General features: G+C 38.2%; 1 protein-coding gene across 1 annotated transcript; it reads left to right on the forward strand.

Annotated features, from left to right (window-relative positions):
- Window positions 1–2,170: 2,170 nt before the first annotated feature.
- On the forward strand, window positions 2,171–16,860 carry psmd12 (proteasome 26S subunit, non-ATPase 12). The gene is made up of 11 exons (XM_079840998.1): window positions 2,171–2,382; window positions 2,723–2,782; window positions 2,879–3,007; window positions 3,194–3,301; window positions 3,426–3,530; window positions 6,066–6,215; window positions 6,351–6,485; window positions 8,025–8,137; window positions 8,248–8,422; window positions 15,215–15,292; window positions 15,552–16,860. Exons 1-11 carry the CDS (start codon window positions 2,275–2,277, stop codon window positions 15,759–15,761), a joined length of 1,371 nt encoding a protein of 456 aa, XP_079697124.1. The 5' UTR covers window positions 2,171–2,274; the 3' UTR covers window positions 15,762–16,860.
- The last annotated feature ends 1,170 nt before the right edge of the window (window positions 16,861–18,030 follow it).

Below are 18,030 nucleotides of genomic sequence, written 5' to 3' on the forward strand. Positions count from 1 at the left end.
AGCTGCTTCCTGCTGAGAGCTGTGCAGCTGCACTGCGTTTTACATGGTATTTTTAGGATAAAAATTTGCTTCAAAATCTCGAGGAAAGGAAATTCCCCTAGCGTTTAGCTAAACGCAATACTCGTTCCCTCTTCTCAGGGAAGCAAGGTTACGTTAGTAACCGAAGCATTAATTGAGGGGCGAATTACTCATATTATTCTGTTTTCACCTCCGTCGGGAGCTATGATTCAGATAATTACACAGCCTTTCTTTGTCAGCATATCGCCAATACGGACATTTTCTATATCCCTTAGTCTATATCCCATTTCCTCATTTTCCACATATCTCTTCTCCATTTAGGACAGGCAAGGAGGGCAATGTTTGTGAGATACCTCACTTCATGTTATCAGAGAACTGGGGTTTACGTCAGTAACCTAACGTTCTCTTTCTAACATTCGTTCAGTATCTCACAAACATTGCCCTCCTTGCCTGTCCTGCACAGAGAAGAGATATGTGGAGAATGATGAAATGGGATATAGACTAAGGGATAGCTGTGGTTTATATACAGGGAGACAGGACTCCCTGATCACTGCAGCGATTTATCTGCCACTGTTGGCAGACGTGGTGTATTGGTGCTTCCGCGATCAGTCACTCCCTGAGGCGTTCCTTTAGTGAGATACTGAACAAATGTTATCAGAGAACCGGGGTTACGTCAGTAACCTAATGTTCTGGAGAAACTATAAAAGGTGACTGCTGTTTGTTTGCGGCACTCAGTGACTGTCTACAACTCTTCATAGCCTCATGAAGCATGCTGATGACGTGTAATGTCTACATGAGCAGGGTGCGGGGAGGTATGCAAATACATAGGTTGATACCGAATACAGACCGAATGCAATGATTAGACAGAACATTTTTGGTCTTGAGACTTCCACATATGTGACACGTGCTGGCAAAAGGATTTCGTTGTGTTGTGCACTACTGGGCCACTGTAGGAGTCGGAACGCGGACAGGAGAATTTCGAGCTATAGGCAAAACAAGTAATTTTTTTTTGAGGTTTTCACAAAAATGTTAATTAAGCCCTTGTCTAGCGATCCCAATGCTCCAAGAGAGGAGTACCTTTCCTTTGTTTATGAAAACAATCTTACTCGTGCTGACTGACAGATCCGAAGCGTGCGCACAAAGACACCTCTCACGACCCTGATATACACATATACATTACAGAATTACAGTATTTCAAAAGATCTGTCTTGGCGAGATCTCAAGAGATGCTCTAGTGACTGACGCTAGGGGTTCTCCTTGTTAGAGTGTCCGACTTTCATGCCGACAGACCCGGGTTTGAGTCCCGCTTGGGTTTGAGTCCCGCTTGGAGCGGGGCAGTTCGAAAAGGAGGGGTTACACTCGCATCAGTGCGGGCTTGGCAAACGTGCTCGCGAGCACCCTTCTGAGACCTAAAATGACAAATGGGACACTCTACGGTCTTGTGGACTCAACGGACATGCGCACGCAACAGCCATTGTAAGTCTACAAGACCGAAAGTGCATATGAAGTGTGCCATTTGGGACAAGGCCAATCTCATACCCTGCATCCCAACGTGCATACTCCAGCCTAAATAGTAATGAATATTACTAATGTCACATACTATTTAGGATGGATAGTATTACGCACATTGTGATGCAGTCATGGAATTAATTGACATGCGGCCGGCATGCGCACGCGGCAGCCATTGTAAGTCCACAATACCGAGGCTGCATCCGAAATCGCATACTTTTCTATACATATAGGCGAAAAACAGTAGGCTAAGTGACAAAAGAAATAGGCTATGTCCGAATTCACAGTAATACTCATAAAAGAGTAGGCAACGAAGTCACGAAGAGGATTTATGAATGGAGGTGACAGGATGCAACTGACTCTGGTAGGTCACATGATAAGGGCAACATGTGGCGAATGTAGTATGGCTATGTCCCGATAACATTCATTCTAAACGCATTAATACTATATAGAATGCACTTTTTTTTAGTGGTTGTGAAGTAGTTACTTACTCAAAATAAGTACTTACGCAAGAGAATATCCGAATTCAGACACAGCCCGAAGACATAGCCCGAAAGTGCATATGAAGTGTGCCATTTGGGACAGGGCCTTCTCACTCCTGTCCAGCTGGAGGCGGTAATGCGCACTAATAGCCGGTATGCCCACCGCCAAACAAACTAATCGAAGAAACAGAAGAAGATTTACAGCGAGCTGTTCGGGTTGTAGTTATCAGATTCACTGCGAATTCTTCTTTCGTAAGCAGAAACAATGGCTGAGGACCGAGTTGAACGATCAGATGGACGGATAGTAAAGATGGAGGTTGACTACAGTGTCACTGTAGATCAGCGTCTGCCCGAGTCTGAGAAAATGGCCAGAGTAAGTGTGAATGAGCGGCTGAGTCATGCTGCGTGCTAAAGCTAACGTTCATCAAACCATTTCAGCATTAAACTATATGATTGGTTTATTTAATATAAACCACAGTAGCGCGTTTAATGAAAAACTATTGTTTTTTATATGCAGACATAAACTTTCCAGGAAATTGCTGTCGTAGTAACGTTAGTTATCTGACTAGGGTTTTAGCCATAACTTAGATACTAAACTGATCATGCCTCATATTTCACCTTTCATAAATAATTTCTGCTGGATGCACAATGATATGAGCTTCAGCAAAAACATGCGACAGAGAAACCTAACATAATCTGTTTTTGTTTTTAAGGATGGCAGACTACAAGAGGCCATCGAGAATCTGCTGTCATTAGAGAAGCAAACAAGAACTGTAAGTGTTTTACTGTACTCTGTTTAATTGTTGGTTCAATATTCTTAGCTCTAAAATGCCCTGCTTTTTGTTTGCATTTGTGCCACTTCTGTCCAGGCTTCAGATATGGTGTCCACCTCCAGGATCTTGGTGGGTATAGTTCAGATATGCTATGAAGCCAAAGACTGGGATGCTTTGAATGAAAACATCATGCTACTGTCTAAGAGAAGAAGCCAATTGAAGCAGGTATATAAATATATATATATAATTCACTCATCATTATTTTTTATATTTTATTGAAAAATGATATTATTGATTATTATTATATTATTGATCTCTGATATCTGTGTTCTAATTATCTATTTAGATGTTTTATTATTGATTTCCCAGGATGAAATGTATGGTTAACATTCTCATAATTTTCCTTTACAGGCTGTTGCAAAGATGGTACAGGAATGCTATACATATGTCGATGCTGAGAGTGACCTGACAATCAAACTGCGACTCATCGACACGCTACGCACGGTCACTGCTGGAAAGGTCTCCATTTCTTCTGTTTTTAGATTATTGTGTATGCCAGATCTATTCTTAAAAGCTGGATCACTCTACTCCATTGTAATGTCCAGCTTTACTCTATTCATGCTGAATATCAATGTTTTTGCAGATATATGTGGAGATTGAGCGTGCCAGGCTGACTAAAACATTGGCCTGTATCAAAGAGAAAAATGGAGAGGTGAAAGAGGCTGCAGCCATTCTGCAGGAACTGCAGGTGAGTCTTAACAAGAGTGAGTCCTAACTCATTTGCATCATCATCATACTTTTTAAGGCCTCAAACTAACTGGAACGTTCAGTGTTAGGATGGACACCTGCTGCTGTACAATTCAGCACATAGCAATGAAGGGGTTTTAATCAAACCAGTAACAGCACTAGAGAATAGTGGCATTGGACCTGCTTGTATTTGCCCCCTCAGGCAAAATGGCCCCCTCAGTCTCTTCTGCTAATAATTTGTGCATGCATGTCTGTAACGGAGAGCTGTGCAGGTAAACCTCTCTCCCCTGATGCTAGAGACTAGGGATGCACCGATCCACATTTTTTCACTTCCGATCCGATCCCGATACCTGAATTTGGATATCTACCGATACTATTCCGATACCAGAGCTGTGTTTGCTTTAATATTATTATTATCATTATTGTTGATTTTATGATGCTGACATAAACTCCACTCAACAGGCAAGTATGATATGAACATAATAGTGACCCAAATTATCACGGTTATCAATTTATATTTGAAAATCAACAAACAAAAAATAAATCAAGCAGCTCTACGCATTTTTTTTTAAGCTAGATTCTGTGGGATTTCCTTCCTTATAATGGCTGTCGTCAATGGCAACGTATAATGCATAAATCTCTAATATTATATCTGTAAATATATTCTCAAGCAATATTCTCATCAGTGTTCTATCAGCTATGACACATTTAAATCTAGCATATTTTGTCTAAGAGCCCATACAGTATTCTAGTGAAAAAAAGCATTTTCATATGATTTGACAGTTTATTTGATTAAATTTCAAAAATCCAAAAGGTGTGCATCATACCTAACACCTAGATGAACACTTTACAGTCAGTTTTATGACTAAGTCATTCTCTTCAAATGCCATTTAAGTTAGAAACGTGTATAGCCTACCAATGTTGTATGTAACTTTAGAGACGGTCCCTAGATTCGCGAACGTCAAGCCAACCTAATGCCAGTCATAAAATGCGCTGTGGTTCTGCTGTGTTTTGTTTGAAACTATTTTCGGTGCTGAAATAGAACAAAAACTGTCAATCACTGTATGATGAATTAATCTCCTGCGTGCATCGCTCGTTTATCTCTGCTTTGAGTGTAGATTTCAGCGAGAGTGAGAGCCGTGCGCGCTCTGAACAAGACTCCGCTAATCTGAACGCCTCTGATTATTATATTAATAAACTCAATATAAACACGTGTGATTGGTTATAATGCGCAACGTTATTATAACAGATGGCTTTTGAGAAGACCATAATAAGTTCAAAGTGGCTGGTGTGAGTGTTACACAGCCGAAATACAACCGCAGATGGCGATTGTCAATGTCAAGCCCTAATTATTATCTCTTAAATGTCACCCTAGTCGTGTCTGCTTTTTTAAATGTTTGATTGCGTTCGTTGTGTTGTACGACGCGATGGAGCTTCCACCTCTCTGAAATACGGTTTAGTAAACATTGTCTTGCTCTCTCTGCTGTGTTTCCAGTGTGAAGTATTTCCACACAGCTGACATTGGCTAGCCACAATGCTGCTCAATGCTATCCTGCTGCAAACTGCGGAATGGATTTCCTGAGTGGGGCGTGTCTCATTGAGCCGCGCCTCCGTTCAGGAAATCCATTCCATAGTTTGCAGACAAGCCGGCGGGAATCACTTTTGGAAAGCGCAGACGTGGCTCATGGGTATCGGATTTCTCCCCAGGTTGGATCGGGAAAATCCGATACGTGAATTAAGCTGGTATCGGTCCCGATACCGATACTGGATCGGATCGGCCCCATCCCTACTAGAGACTGCTGTCTTTAGCGTCCTTGTTAGTGTGCCCACCTCCCATGCTGGAGACGCCGGTTTGAGTCCCGACAATGACAAACCGGAGTGCAACATTATCGAAAAATAATCAGCAGAGTGGACTGCAATAACATCAATGAAAAACATTACTGCAGGCTTCAACATGGCTGTGTTTACGATTAGAAATGTCAAACAAATTTCGCCTGCATAGGCGATTGTAGCCCATGAAAAGAAAATAAATTTATTTTATTGAAAATAAAACTTAAAATTCTCTGAAGGACTAGCCTACCTCTATCCGGGTTTAGGTCTTTTTATTCATCTGGATGAAGAAGCTGCAATATGCCCCCTCATAGTTGTAGTGCTGCTGTGATATGGGAACTTGTGATCGTACAGTTTGCATACCACTTTGTCCTTCTTCATAGTTTGCAGCCCTAGAAGCAACTAAGGTTATTTTAAATGAATATTGGTAATCTGTTGCTGTAGTATTTCTGGGTATTGAAGTACCTCAAATGTCAATGGAATTTCAAGATCCAGTACATGTTTTACAATTTTTTAGACATTCTTTCAAAATGCAACTATATGATGTCTTTCTTAATGTTCAACATTTTATGTATTTATATAACCATTATAATCTTGGCATTACAAAATAAAAAAGGCAGTTTACTTTAATTTGTCGTTTAACCTGAAGCATTCACACTTCGCACTTGATTTGAACAGACATTTCTCATGCTCTCACTCTCTGCAGGTGGAGACATATGGCTCAATGGAGAAGAAGGAGAAGGCGGAGTTCATTCTGGAGCAGATGAGGCTGTGCATTGCTGTCAAGGACTACATTCGCACACAGATCATTAGCAAAAAGATCAACACTAAGTTCTTCCAGGATGAGGGCACTGAGGTTTTCATCCTCTTTTTGAGGATACTTCTATTCTGCTTTTGTATCTCTCTGATTTCATTTTCAGTTTATAATCTTGGTGGGAGGTGCGTTAAATTTTTCCATTTACATAACCGCTTGCTTTTCTTGCTTGTCTAGGATTTGAAACTGAAATATTATAATCTGATGATTCAAGTGGATCTGCACGAGGGCTCCTACCTGTCCATATGCAAACATTACCGAGCCATATATGACACTCCTTGTATACTAGAAGACACATCCAAATGGCAGCAGGTACCTTGTCTCGTCATAAATCCTTGCCTTTTCTTTTTAGCTTTGCTGTTTACCTTAGTAATACAAATAAACATTAGCTATGTTTCAACCCACCTATTTTTTTGAGCATTGTGGGATACTGCATAAAATGCTGGATGGAAACGGCTATGTGTGTAAATTCAAAAAATGTGCATATATATATATATATATTATATATATATATATATATTTATATATTTATATATATATATTTATTTATATTTATATATTTATTTATATTTATTAATATATTTATTAGTGCTGGGAATCGATAAAAAAATTAACAAATTAATTTTAAAAAAAATTATGTAATCGCGATTAATCGAAAGTTTTTATTTTTTGCGAGTTTTTGATATTGTATTAATTTCAGTTACTCTCCAAATTAATATAGAAACAATTTAAAGACAGCATATTTTAAATATTTGTTGTAATGGCATCTTTTTATGAATGAAGGTCAGTATCACTGATACTGATGTCTCTATGAAACATCAATAACATTATATTACAGTATAACTGAAAGCTACCAATTTCAACATTTATTAGTTTAAGTGAACTTAAAACAATCTTTACATAAACCCATTATAATAAATGTTATATTTACGCATGACCTTCCCTGTTAGACATTTACAAAATTAAGTTATCAAACACCTTTCTTAACTGCATAAATAATAAATGAAATATAGATTAATCATCATTAAAGCTACACTTTTCTCCGTTCCTGTTGTTCTTTGATGAACATTAATGACAGACATCATCAGTGCTGCTATCACTTTAAGATCGGCTACTGCCGAACATGACGCATCACGCGCATCTCATTTTCTCACAAGTTAATTTAAGACGTTATTTAACTAATTTAAGACTCCTAATATGAGAATACGCGACAAAACTGGCGTTTTGGCAAAATTCTGTTATTGTTTGTTCAAGAGCAAAACTCGATGTGTGCATTAGACTGACGCGAGTTAGTCGTGTGTGTGTGTGTGTGTGTGCGTGTGTGTGTGTCAGGGTGTCCCTCAGTGAGCTGACATGAAATGCACCCACACAGACAGGACATTGACATACAGCGTGTTCTCTTGTGTCTTGTCGTGCTTAGATTGTTTAAAAGCATTACATGAATAAGAGCGTGATCATATAATGTAACGCTGGGCAAATTTTTTTATAAAAACGGGCGCTGCGTTAATTACGCTAAATCTTTTTAATGCGTTAAACTGAAAAAATTAATCGCCCGCGTCAACGCGTTAATTTGCCCAGCACTTATATATGTATATATATTTCGTATAATAACCTCCCAGAAGTCTCTCACATGATTGCATTCCCAAACACTAGGCATCTGAATACAAGATAACACGACACAGTTTTTATATTGCATTTTGCCTGCATGCTCTGAGACGCAAGTATGATGTAGGATAAAGGAGCCACAGTGGCTTCCCCGACACTCACAACTTTTGATGGTAACACAGCTACAGTCACTTCATTTGCAGTCTAGTGCTTTTTAAAACTGAAAAGATCTAATGTATATTTCAGGCTCTCAAGAGTGTGGTGCTCTACGTGATTTTGGCTCCTTATGACAATGAACAGTCTGATTTAGTTCATAGAATCAGCCTTGACAAGAAACTGGAGGAAATACCCAAATACAGGTAAATGAGCCAAAACATACTTGGAGTTTTCGGCAAGAGTTCAGAGTTATAACTCAGCACCCAGCCAGCCACAAGCATAGGTGTTTATCTTTTTCGTTCTTCCCTGGCAGGGATCTCCTGAAACAATTCACCACCATGGAGCTGATGCGCTGGTCATCTGTTGTGGAGGATTATGGAAAGGAATTGAGGGAGGGTTCCATGGGAACTCCTGACACTGATGTCTTCACCTGCTCAGAAGAGGGAGAAAAGAGATGGAAGGATCTGAAAAACAGAGTGGTAGAACATGTGAGTGAGACTTATTTTTGCTGATATGGGAAGCCAACTTTTACTTTATTAAATTGTTTATTAAATCTTTATTAAATCTGTTCTTGTGACTCTTAAAATAATGATTCACTCCAAAGGAACATTTTTATTAGTTGTTGATGTTCAAACCCATGAAACTTCCACAAAAGGACTATAAAGTGTTGCTCTTTTCCATGCCAATACCGTGAAATTCGAAAAAGGAAATTTTTGCAAAACTGCAATGGAAACAGTTTTTTTGCATTGACAGGGCCCCTGGTACGGTCACGCATTGCTCCCACAAAGGGCCTACATATTTGTTTTTTCCACTCAAGTATGTCGTAATAACGAGATCTTAGGTCGTTAAAACGACATATATTTTCTCCTAATAAGGACAGTGGTGTAACTGTAACCTATTAATGACAGACCCTGGTGCAGCCACAAATATCAAAACTATCTATAGGCCTACTGTAATTAAGACATATATTCAAAAAATTTATTAAAACAGAAAGACGTTATAGTTTCAGCCTTACTGAAAGGCCGCGGAAACAGCCCAGTTATGCAAGTCAATCCATTCCCGACGATCTTGGTTTGCTTCTTATTTATTACATATACAGCCAAATAGTTGATTAAACATTGATCAAAATTAAAATACAATTTATACAAAACGAAATTAATTTTAAAGAAAGACCTTCTCGAAAACAAAATTCAATGTTGTGCTCAAAATCCATGTCCCCAGACATATGCGCATCTGATTATGTGCCTTACTCATGCTGCTCACTTTTCATAATCAACATATGAAATAAAAAAATTATAATATTTAAACATAGCCTAACTATGAAACTAAATAGGCTACGTTTTCTTTAACCCTCTGTCCGACAAAGTCGTCGGCGCCTTCTGATGGATTTTTTCCTTTATAACAGCGGAAACAACTCACAATATTCCGTAATTTTTAGCCATACAGATAAGTGCAAGATATAATTATAAACAGTAAACTGTCTACTTTTATTTGTGTACACTCACAATAACAGCAAAGACCGTGGACTCAGGGAACAGATTATTTTGCACTCCACTCCAAACGCTTTATTCATTTATAAAATATATTTTGTTTATTAAACGTTAAGTTTTTCATTTCAAAAGCATTTCTAAATTTAGTTTATATTTCCAACAAACAAAATTCCAAGCCAAAATAACGAAGTGGTTAAAAAAAAAAACCTTTCAATTACCACCATCCAAATTCAAACTTTTTGCTCCTCTCTGTATGTGGCAGCAACGCGCCACAATAACCTGGCGTATGTAAAAGTCGATCATTCTTTACAGATGATGGTATGTTTGGACAGAAGACGAGACAGAGTTCTTTATTAAACTCATAAAAAACAATAGAATATAAAATGCCACAATTTATCAAGACCTTGAAGCAAATAAGAGAGAGAAACACCTCATATGTGCCGCTCAAGTAAAGGTGCTTTCCTTGCCGTCAGTGCTTGGATAACACGCACATCTCTTTCCATTAAAAATAATGGACAACATATGTGGCATCATTTTTGGAATGACTTATCATGAGAGGAAAAAAATAGTTTTAGTCGCATAACATCAGTTAATGGAAACGCCGTCATTTCCCAATATTTTGGTGTGGATATGTTTGCACAAGCTCTGCAATTCACCAGTATCATGTTGACAGATGAGGCAATTAAATTGCACTGTTATGATGGTATATTTGAGACTATATAGATCTGGCTATATTAAACTATAGTTTGATTTAATCCTTTTCCTTTGCTTGACACTTGACATTACAGAACAGAATGGCTCTGAATATTGTATAAGCATTCTTTTCATGTGTCATAGAAGTGAAGAGAGGCTCTCGGGAGTGCGCATAACCGTCACATCCACATCCTTCACATAATAAATTAGTCTACAGGCTTTCATAGACAACCTAGGAAGTTGTTTTTTGTTGTTGTTGTTTTTTAGTTTTGTTACAAGCTGGCAATAAAAAAGCGATAATGCATGAAATGCCTTGCATGTAGTCCCTTTAAAATTAGTGTTTATGCCTTCATGTTAAACCATCAAGCTTTTATTTTGTAAAATTTACTTATTTTGTAATTATCAAGTGTTCCTGAATATTTTAAATAGCTGGTTCAAGTGAATTTTATTAGGTTTGGAGCTAAATTTTGCAGAAAGGCAGATCTTCAGCAACCGGATTAAGCATACTTGACTTGAGCGTGGTCTTTTTTGGCTTGTCATTATAAATCTGGTGAATTTAAAGAAAAATAAAAGTAAAAAACTTGTCATGTGAAAAAGTACACACTCTGAATTCTATGATTTATGTATCAGGCCATAATAAAAATAATCAGGTCTTAAAATTGGGTAAATGCAACCCAGATGAACAACAACACATGACATATTACACCGTGTCATTTGTTTATTTAACAAAAACTAGGCCAAAATGGAGAAGCCATGTGTGGAAAAAAACAAAGGCTGTTTCCGAAATCGCCCCCTATACCCTCATTCACTATTCCCTACATTAGTCCACTGATATAGTCCACTTCGAAAACGAGTGAGTGATTTCGGACACTAAGTGCGCCGGAAAGGCTGCCGTTTTTGCAGTTTGTGCTTGCTGTTTGGCAGCTCCAGTAATAATGAAAAGATTTATCCTGAACTCTGCTACGGAAACTAGCATGTAACCTTAATCAAACAATATAATAATCATCTTAAAAAGGATCATTTATACCTGTATGCATGATATTGGGCTGGACCAGTGCGGTTCGGAAGATGGATGGATGATTGATTCAGCTGTGGGCACTATTTGAGGGAACAGCCATTTAGTGGTGTCCGAAACCATAGTGGACGTTATAAGTGCACTCATACAATCCCACAATGCACCACAATAACGAGTTTGCAACCGATGTATGCTCGACGGCTAGAGAATACCCATAATGCACTGCGAGAGTCGCGCCGTGCATTGAATGAATTCCCGCGTTTCGCCAGGAGATGGCATCGACTCACACACTTTTTAAGACCAATGATATTGGGCGCACTCACTTGTATCGTCTCTAATTGAGCACGTCTGTTTACATACCCTGATAAACACTGATTAAACGCGTTAGTAGCTTTATTTTCACTTTTCTAATATTTTCTTCATATTCATAGAAAATAAATTCCTTTCCGATCTGATATATGATGGAAAAAAGGATCAGTGCGAGTTTGGTAAAAGGCGGATTCGAACCTCTGATCAATTTGCGTCAAATCTTAATGCCATGCGTCTTACCCCTACACTATTGCTGCTGATGAAGATTGTGAATTCCGTAGGTTTGTCTACGTCAACCAGACGTTTAAACAAGCCCGTATATTTTTTGTAAATTGCATCTACTCCAGTAAAATGTTTCTGTTAAAGGACCCACCGACATTTTTTTTGCTTCTGACGCCCATAATATAAATAGTAGCCTACTATAAAGTATAATATATAGGAAATATATAGGCCTACTACGGTATATACAAATATTATTGTTATTTTTTTAATTAAATGCTTATTAGTTACTTTATTATTCCCCTTTCCAATTAAGTTCAGTGCCACACAAGTAAAGAGTTATAGGGTTAACTTTAAGCTTGTTGGCTCGTTTTTGGAGTAGTGGAGTAATGGAGATTGAGGGTAAATAGGGCGAATCGGACAGCGGTAAGTTCATTCATTCAGTGCGCGACTCAAAGTGCGTTGAGAGTACACCGTCCGGTTGAGTGAGAGAACGTTTCAAAAGCATAAGGAGTTGTTTCTCGTTTGCTCTCGAAATGCTCTCGCGGGACTTTGCTGTCATACGCCGATCGGGCATCGAACAAGCATATTCTCCAGCGCGTACATCTAATGTACACTCGTTATTGCGGTGCATGGTGGGATTGAATGAGTGCACTCAAAAACGTCCACTATTGTTTCGGACACCCCTAAAAATGGATATTCACTCAAATAGTGCCCTATTTAAGGGTATAGGGGGCGATTTCGAACACAGCCAAAGTACTCCCTTACTGCTTCCATATGAATTAAGAGGATAAGTAGCACCCAGATGCTGCTAATCAAATGCCCTTGATTAGTTGATCATGAGCAAGTGTGATCACCTCTATAAAAGCAGAAGTATTGGCAGTTTGCTGGTCTAGAGCTTTAAGGTGTGTGTTAACACAATGTCAAGGCGGAAAGACATCAATGATCTAGGGAAAGAATTGTTACTGACCATCAATCTGGGAAGGGTTACAAGGCCATTTCCAAGTTGAATTCCATCATTCTACAGCGAGGAAGATTAGTAAGTGTAAAACATTCAAGACAGTTGCCAAACTTCCCTGGAGTGGACATCCCAGCAAATTCATCCCATGGTCAGACCGTGCACTGCTCATTGAAATTGCAAAAACCCAAGAGCTACATCTCCGACTGTAGTTAACGTGTTAAATAGGGATGCACCGAAATGAAAATTCTTGGCCGAAACCGAAAAAGAGGAAACCAAGGCCGAAAACGAAACACCGAAAGAAATTATGCCAATTATTAGTACCATTAGTACCATTGCCAATTATTTTTATTGGTTTACTGGTAAAAAAGTATCTGTCCTTAAATGAATTAAATTATAACAAAGTTTATTGAAGATATTCCTGTAAACTATATAGGGAGCCCTTACTTGCACATTAATATTAAAGGTTAACAACAGAGCCCAAACTATTAGCCTAAATTCAGTTGCTATTTATTTTTAGGTCTAATAATCAACACTCAAATAACATAGCAAACATGTAAACTTCACATAAGGCAGTTTTTGCAATAACTTCTAAATCTAATTATAAAATAGTTTATCCAATTCGTTGTTGAAATATAATCATTTATACACAGTGTCTGTCATTTTCATGACAGGTTTATTTAAACATACATGAAATAATCAAGATATCATTAACAGGTTAAGTAGAATATAATGAATATAACGGCTAATATAATGAATATAACAGCTAATATAGGTCATATATTCAGTGAAAGTTGATTTACTCTAGTGAATAAAATTCTGTGGACACTGAATGACTGCCTGAGGTAAATGTGATGCTAAAGTTACATGACATTGTTTAGTTTACAAGCAGTTATATTGACGTCTTTTCGCCGTTGAAACACTGATTTAGCGATTACACCACATATATTCATGACAGTAAGTTGTATCCTCAACACATCTTAGATGTTCATTCATGTTTATTCTTAAGGAAGAGATGATCTTTCGCGCTCACAGATGATCGCGTTCACGCGTGCTCGCCGCCGCTTTAACTGTGATGTGATCAGTGATGCCACATTAAAGAGCGTCAAAACGGCATTTATGGTTTGAATTTCATGATACATGTTGATCGATGTTGGTGTGGGAACTCGGATTGAAGTGTCCGCGCTTAACATGCCCTCTGTTAAAGATTGCATTCGGAAACTGTTCGGTTTCACAGTGAAGTTTGGTCCTCTTCTCATCGAGAACATGATCTCTCGCTGTCAGTGCTTGTGCATGGAGCAGACGTGGGTGTTTTTCAGATATACTGAAATACGTACACACCGCAGACATGTTGCTTCAGACGAGCACGTGCAGGTCGCGGTTTTCTGTTTGCGTCATCACAACATTTCGGCAGTATTGTTTCGGTGATAAAAGTCTTTCGGACGAAAACCGAAAATGCACTTTTGGGCCATTTTCGGCCGAAAATTTTCGGTGGCCGAATATTCGGTGCATCCCTAGTGTTACATGTTAACGACTCGTCTCTCTAAAAAGAACATGGCAGCACTGCTTAGGTTTGTAAAGTTGCAACTGAACAAACTACAAGACTTCTGGAACAGTGTCCTTTGGACAGACGAGACCAAGATTGGCTCATGCAACAGGACAATGATCCCAAGTTCACTATCCAATCTACAACAGAATAGCTGAAAAATAATAGAATCAAGGTGTTGCAATGTCCCAGTCAAAGTCCAGACCTTAACCCCATTGAAATGCTGTGGCGGAACATTAAGAGTGCCCACAGACCTCAATTAATTGAATCAACGTTGTAAAAAAGAGTGGGCCAAAATTCCTCCACAATGATTTGAGAGAATGATAGTTATACAGAAAGCGATTCCTTCAACTTATTGCTGCAAAAGGGGGTTCTACAAGCTATTAAATCATGGGGTGTACTTAGTTTTTCACACAAGGTTTCTTAATTTTGTCTTTATTTTTGTTAAATAAATAATGACACTGTTATTTCATGTGCTGTTGTTTCATGTGCATGAGATTGTGTTTACCTAATTTTATAACCTGCTAACGTCCAGATGATTTTATGTCCTTGTATGTAAAACTAAAAATTCAAAGAGGGTTTACTTTCTTTTTTGACTGTATATATTTAAATTGGTACACATTGTTCTCATTCAGCAGAACAACTTGTACACATTCATTAGCTTCACTCAGGTTGGACATTTTGGAGTTTTTGAATGTGGTATACTTCTAAATGCTCCTCCTAGGTAATTCATTGTCATCAAATTTGGTTAACATTATGCCAAGACATTGAAAAAGCATAGGTAGTGAACCGAGTTTTGATCGCAAGTGTTTTTTCCCTGGCAAAATTAATTTATGGTGAAAAAAGTTAAAATGGAATGAACTCATCTTCTGCATGCATTGAACTGTAAATTTGTTCACCCTGTGTATTCTACATCAGTTGTTTTTACGATATGGTGAATAAATGAGTGAATTAATCTAGTTCCGTTTTTTTTTTTTTTAAGTATTTTGAGCTATTTGCATTATTGTTATTCAATTGCTAATTGATATTTGTTTGTCTGTCCATTTACAGAACATCAGAATAATGGCAAAGTATTACACCAGCATCACAATGGGGAGAATGGCAGCACTGCTCGACCTCTCAATTGATGTGAGTTCTGTCATAAAATTAAATAACTTTTTTTTTTATTTATTTTTTTTTTTTATGCAGCATTTTTGGTTTGGAGGATTTTTGTCAGTCACAGTGATAAGAATTGATTTAATGGTGTACTACATTATTTAATTAAGACTAGATTTTTTTTATGCTGTAATACCCCTACCTCACTTTTAATAATTAATCAGAATTTAAAGCATTTTAACATTTCGAGAAATGTTGTAGTATTCAATTTGCATGGTTGTTGTTCTTGTAGGAATCAGAGGAGTTCTTATCAAACCTGGTGGTCAACAAGACCATCTATGCGAAAGTGGACCGGCTCGCTGGTATCATTAATTTCCAAAGGCCTAAAGACCCTAACGACCTTCTGAATGACTGGTCTCAAAAACTGAACTCTCTCATGTCTCTGGTCAACAAAACCACTCATCTCATTGCCAAAGAAGAGATGATCCACAACCTCCAGTAGAACCAGTCAGGGAGGCCTTGGTACACATTTTTGAAACATCTGATTGAACGAATGTTAAATAAACGTTTGCTGTCATTACTTCTGTTTAAATTGTTATTGACAACGAGGTGAAGGAGAACCACAGTAGTTTCCATCATAAGTTTTACATGGCACTTAAGATTACTGTTTTGTGTTTAACTCTTGACTATAGTTAAATGTCCAGAGAAAATCACTCTACTCCATGTGAAGCCTCCCAGTCTCAGTGACACCCCATTCTCCTTTGTATTAAATAAATACCTTGTATTCTTTTCAGACATTATAGAACAAAAAGATAAGCATAATAAGATTGGTATTCAGATGTTGCTCCAGCATGCATATTAAACTTTTTTTTTTGTTGAAATAATTCTGTTTGTGTTCATTTACCATGATTTACATAATATTCCTACTGATCATGTTTTGGCTTCCTCCAGACACTAAAAGATTATAAAGTTTATTAAGGTTTTGCAAGTAATCCTTAAGTCATTCCAATAGATTTTTTATATTACTATTGTAACTACTGAATGCATCATAATGTTCCCTGTTTGTGGAGTCCCAACTGCATATTATGTTTGTCTGAAACGTGGCATAAATAAGGGGTTCTCAACCCTGGTCCTCAAGGCCCACTGTCCTACAGAGTTTAGCTCCTATCTTGATCAAACTCACCTGCTGTATCGTTTTAGAAATCCTGAAGAGCTTAATTAGCTGGTTCAGGTGAGTTTGATTAGGGTTGGAGCTAAACTCTGCAGGACAGTGGGCTTCGGGGACCAGGGTTGAGAATGCCTGGCATGAATCTTTATTAATTTGTCTAAATTCCATTTGTCCTAAACATTAATCTATCATGGCTTTTGTGAAAAATGGAACTGGAAGCAGAAATACACTAAATATTTAACTAAATTACTTATCAGCCCGCATTGACACTGTATGATAACTGAAATGAGCTGGACGACATCACCATTTTCTCTAGAGCAGCTGTATAGCCATATCAAATTCTGTTGCATTATTTTCCTGTTTAACACTGTGAAGCTGCTTTGAAACAATCGGCATTGTAAAAAGCGCTGTATAAATAAAGGTGATTTGACTATATTGCCAAAAGTTTTGGGACGTCTGCCTTTACATGCACATGAACTTTAATGACATCCCATTCTTAATCCGTAGGGTTTAATATGGAGTTGGCCCACCCTTTGCAGCTATAATAGCTTCTATAACTCTTCTGGGAAGGCTTTCCACAAGGTTTAGGAGTGTGTTTATGGGAATTTTTGACCATTCTACTAGAAGCGTATTTGAGAGGTCAAGCACTGATGTTGGACGAGAAGGCCCGGCTCTCAGTCTCCACTCTAATTCATCCCAAAGGTGTTCTATCGAGTTGAGGTCAGGACTCTGTGCAGGCCAGTCAAGTTCCTCCACACCAAACTCGCTCATCCATGTCTTTATGAACCTTGCTTTGTGCACTGGTGCAAAAAGTTTAATAACTGATCAGACCAAAACACGTTTTGACGTGAATTTTTTATTTTCTTCATTTTATTTAATGCTTTATGACACTAATGTCAGTCATGTAAATAGATTAAGATTATGTTAATAAAGTAAACATACACTCACCTAAAGGATTATTAGGAACAACTGTTCAATTTCTCATTAATGCAATTATCTAATCAACCAATCACATGGCAGTTGCTTCAATGCATTTAGGGGTGCAGTCCTGGTCAAGACAATCTCCTGAACTCCAAACTGAATGTCAGAATGGGAAAGAAAGGTGATTTAAGCAATTTTGAGCGTGGCATGGTTGTTGGTGCCAGACGGGCCGGTCTGAGTATTTTACAATCTGCTCAGTTACTGGGATTTTCACGCACAACCATTTCTAGAGTTTACAAAGAATGGTGTGAAAAGGGAAAAACATCCAGTATGTGGCAGTCCTGTGGGCGAAAATGCCTTGTTGATGCTAGAGGTCAGAGGAGAATGGGCCGACTGATTCAAGCTGATAGAAGAGCAACTTTGACTGAAATAACCCGTTACTCGTTACAACCGAGGTATGCAGCAAAGCATTTGTGAAGCCACAACACGCACAACCTTGAGGCGGATGAGATACAACAGCAGAAGACCCCACCGGGTACCACTCATCTCCACTACAAATAGGAAAAAGAGGCTACAATTTGCACAAGCTCACCAAAATTGGACAGTTGAAGACTGGAAAAATGTTGCCTGGTCTGATGAGTCTCGATTTCTGTTGAGACATTCAGATGGTAGAGTCAGAATT

The sequence above is a fragment of the Gobio gobio genome, assembly GCF_949357685.1.
Source record: "Gobio gobio genome assembly, chromosome: 17".
NCBI classification, from domain to species: Eukaryota; Metazoa; Chordata; class Actinopteri; order Cypriniformes; family Gobionidae; genus Gobio; species Gobio gobio.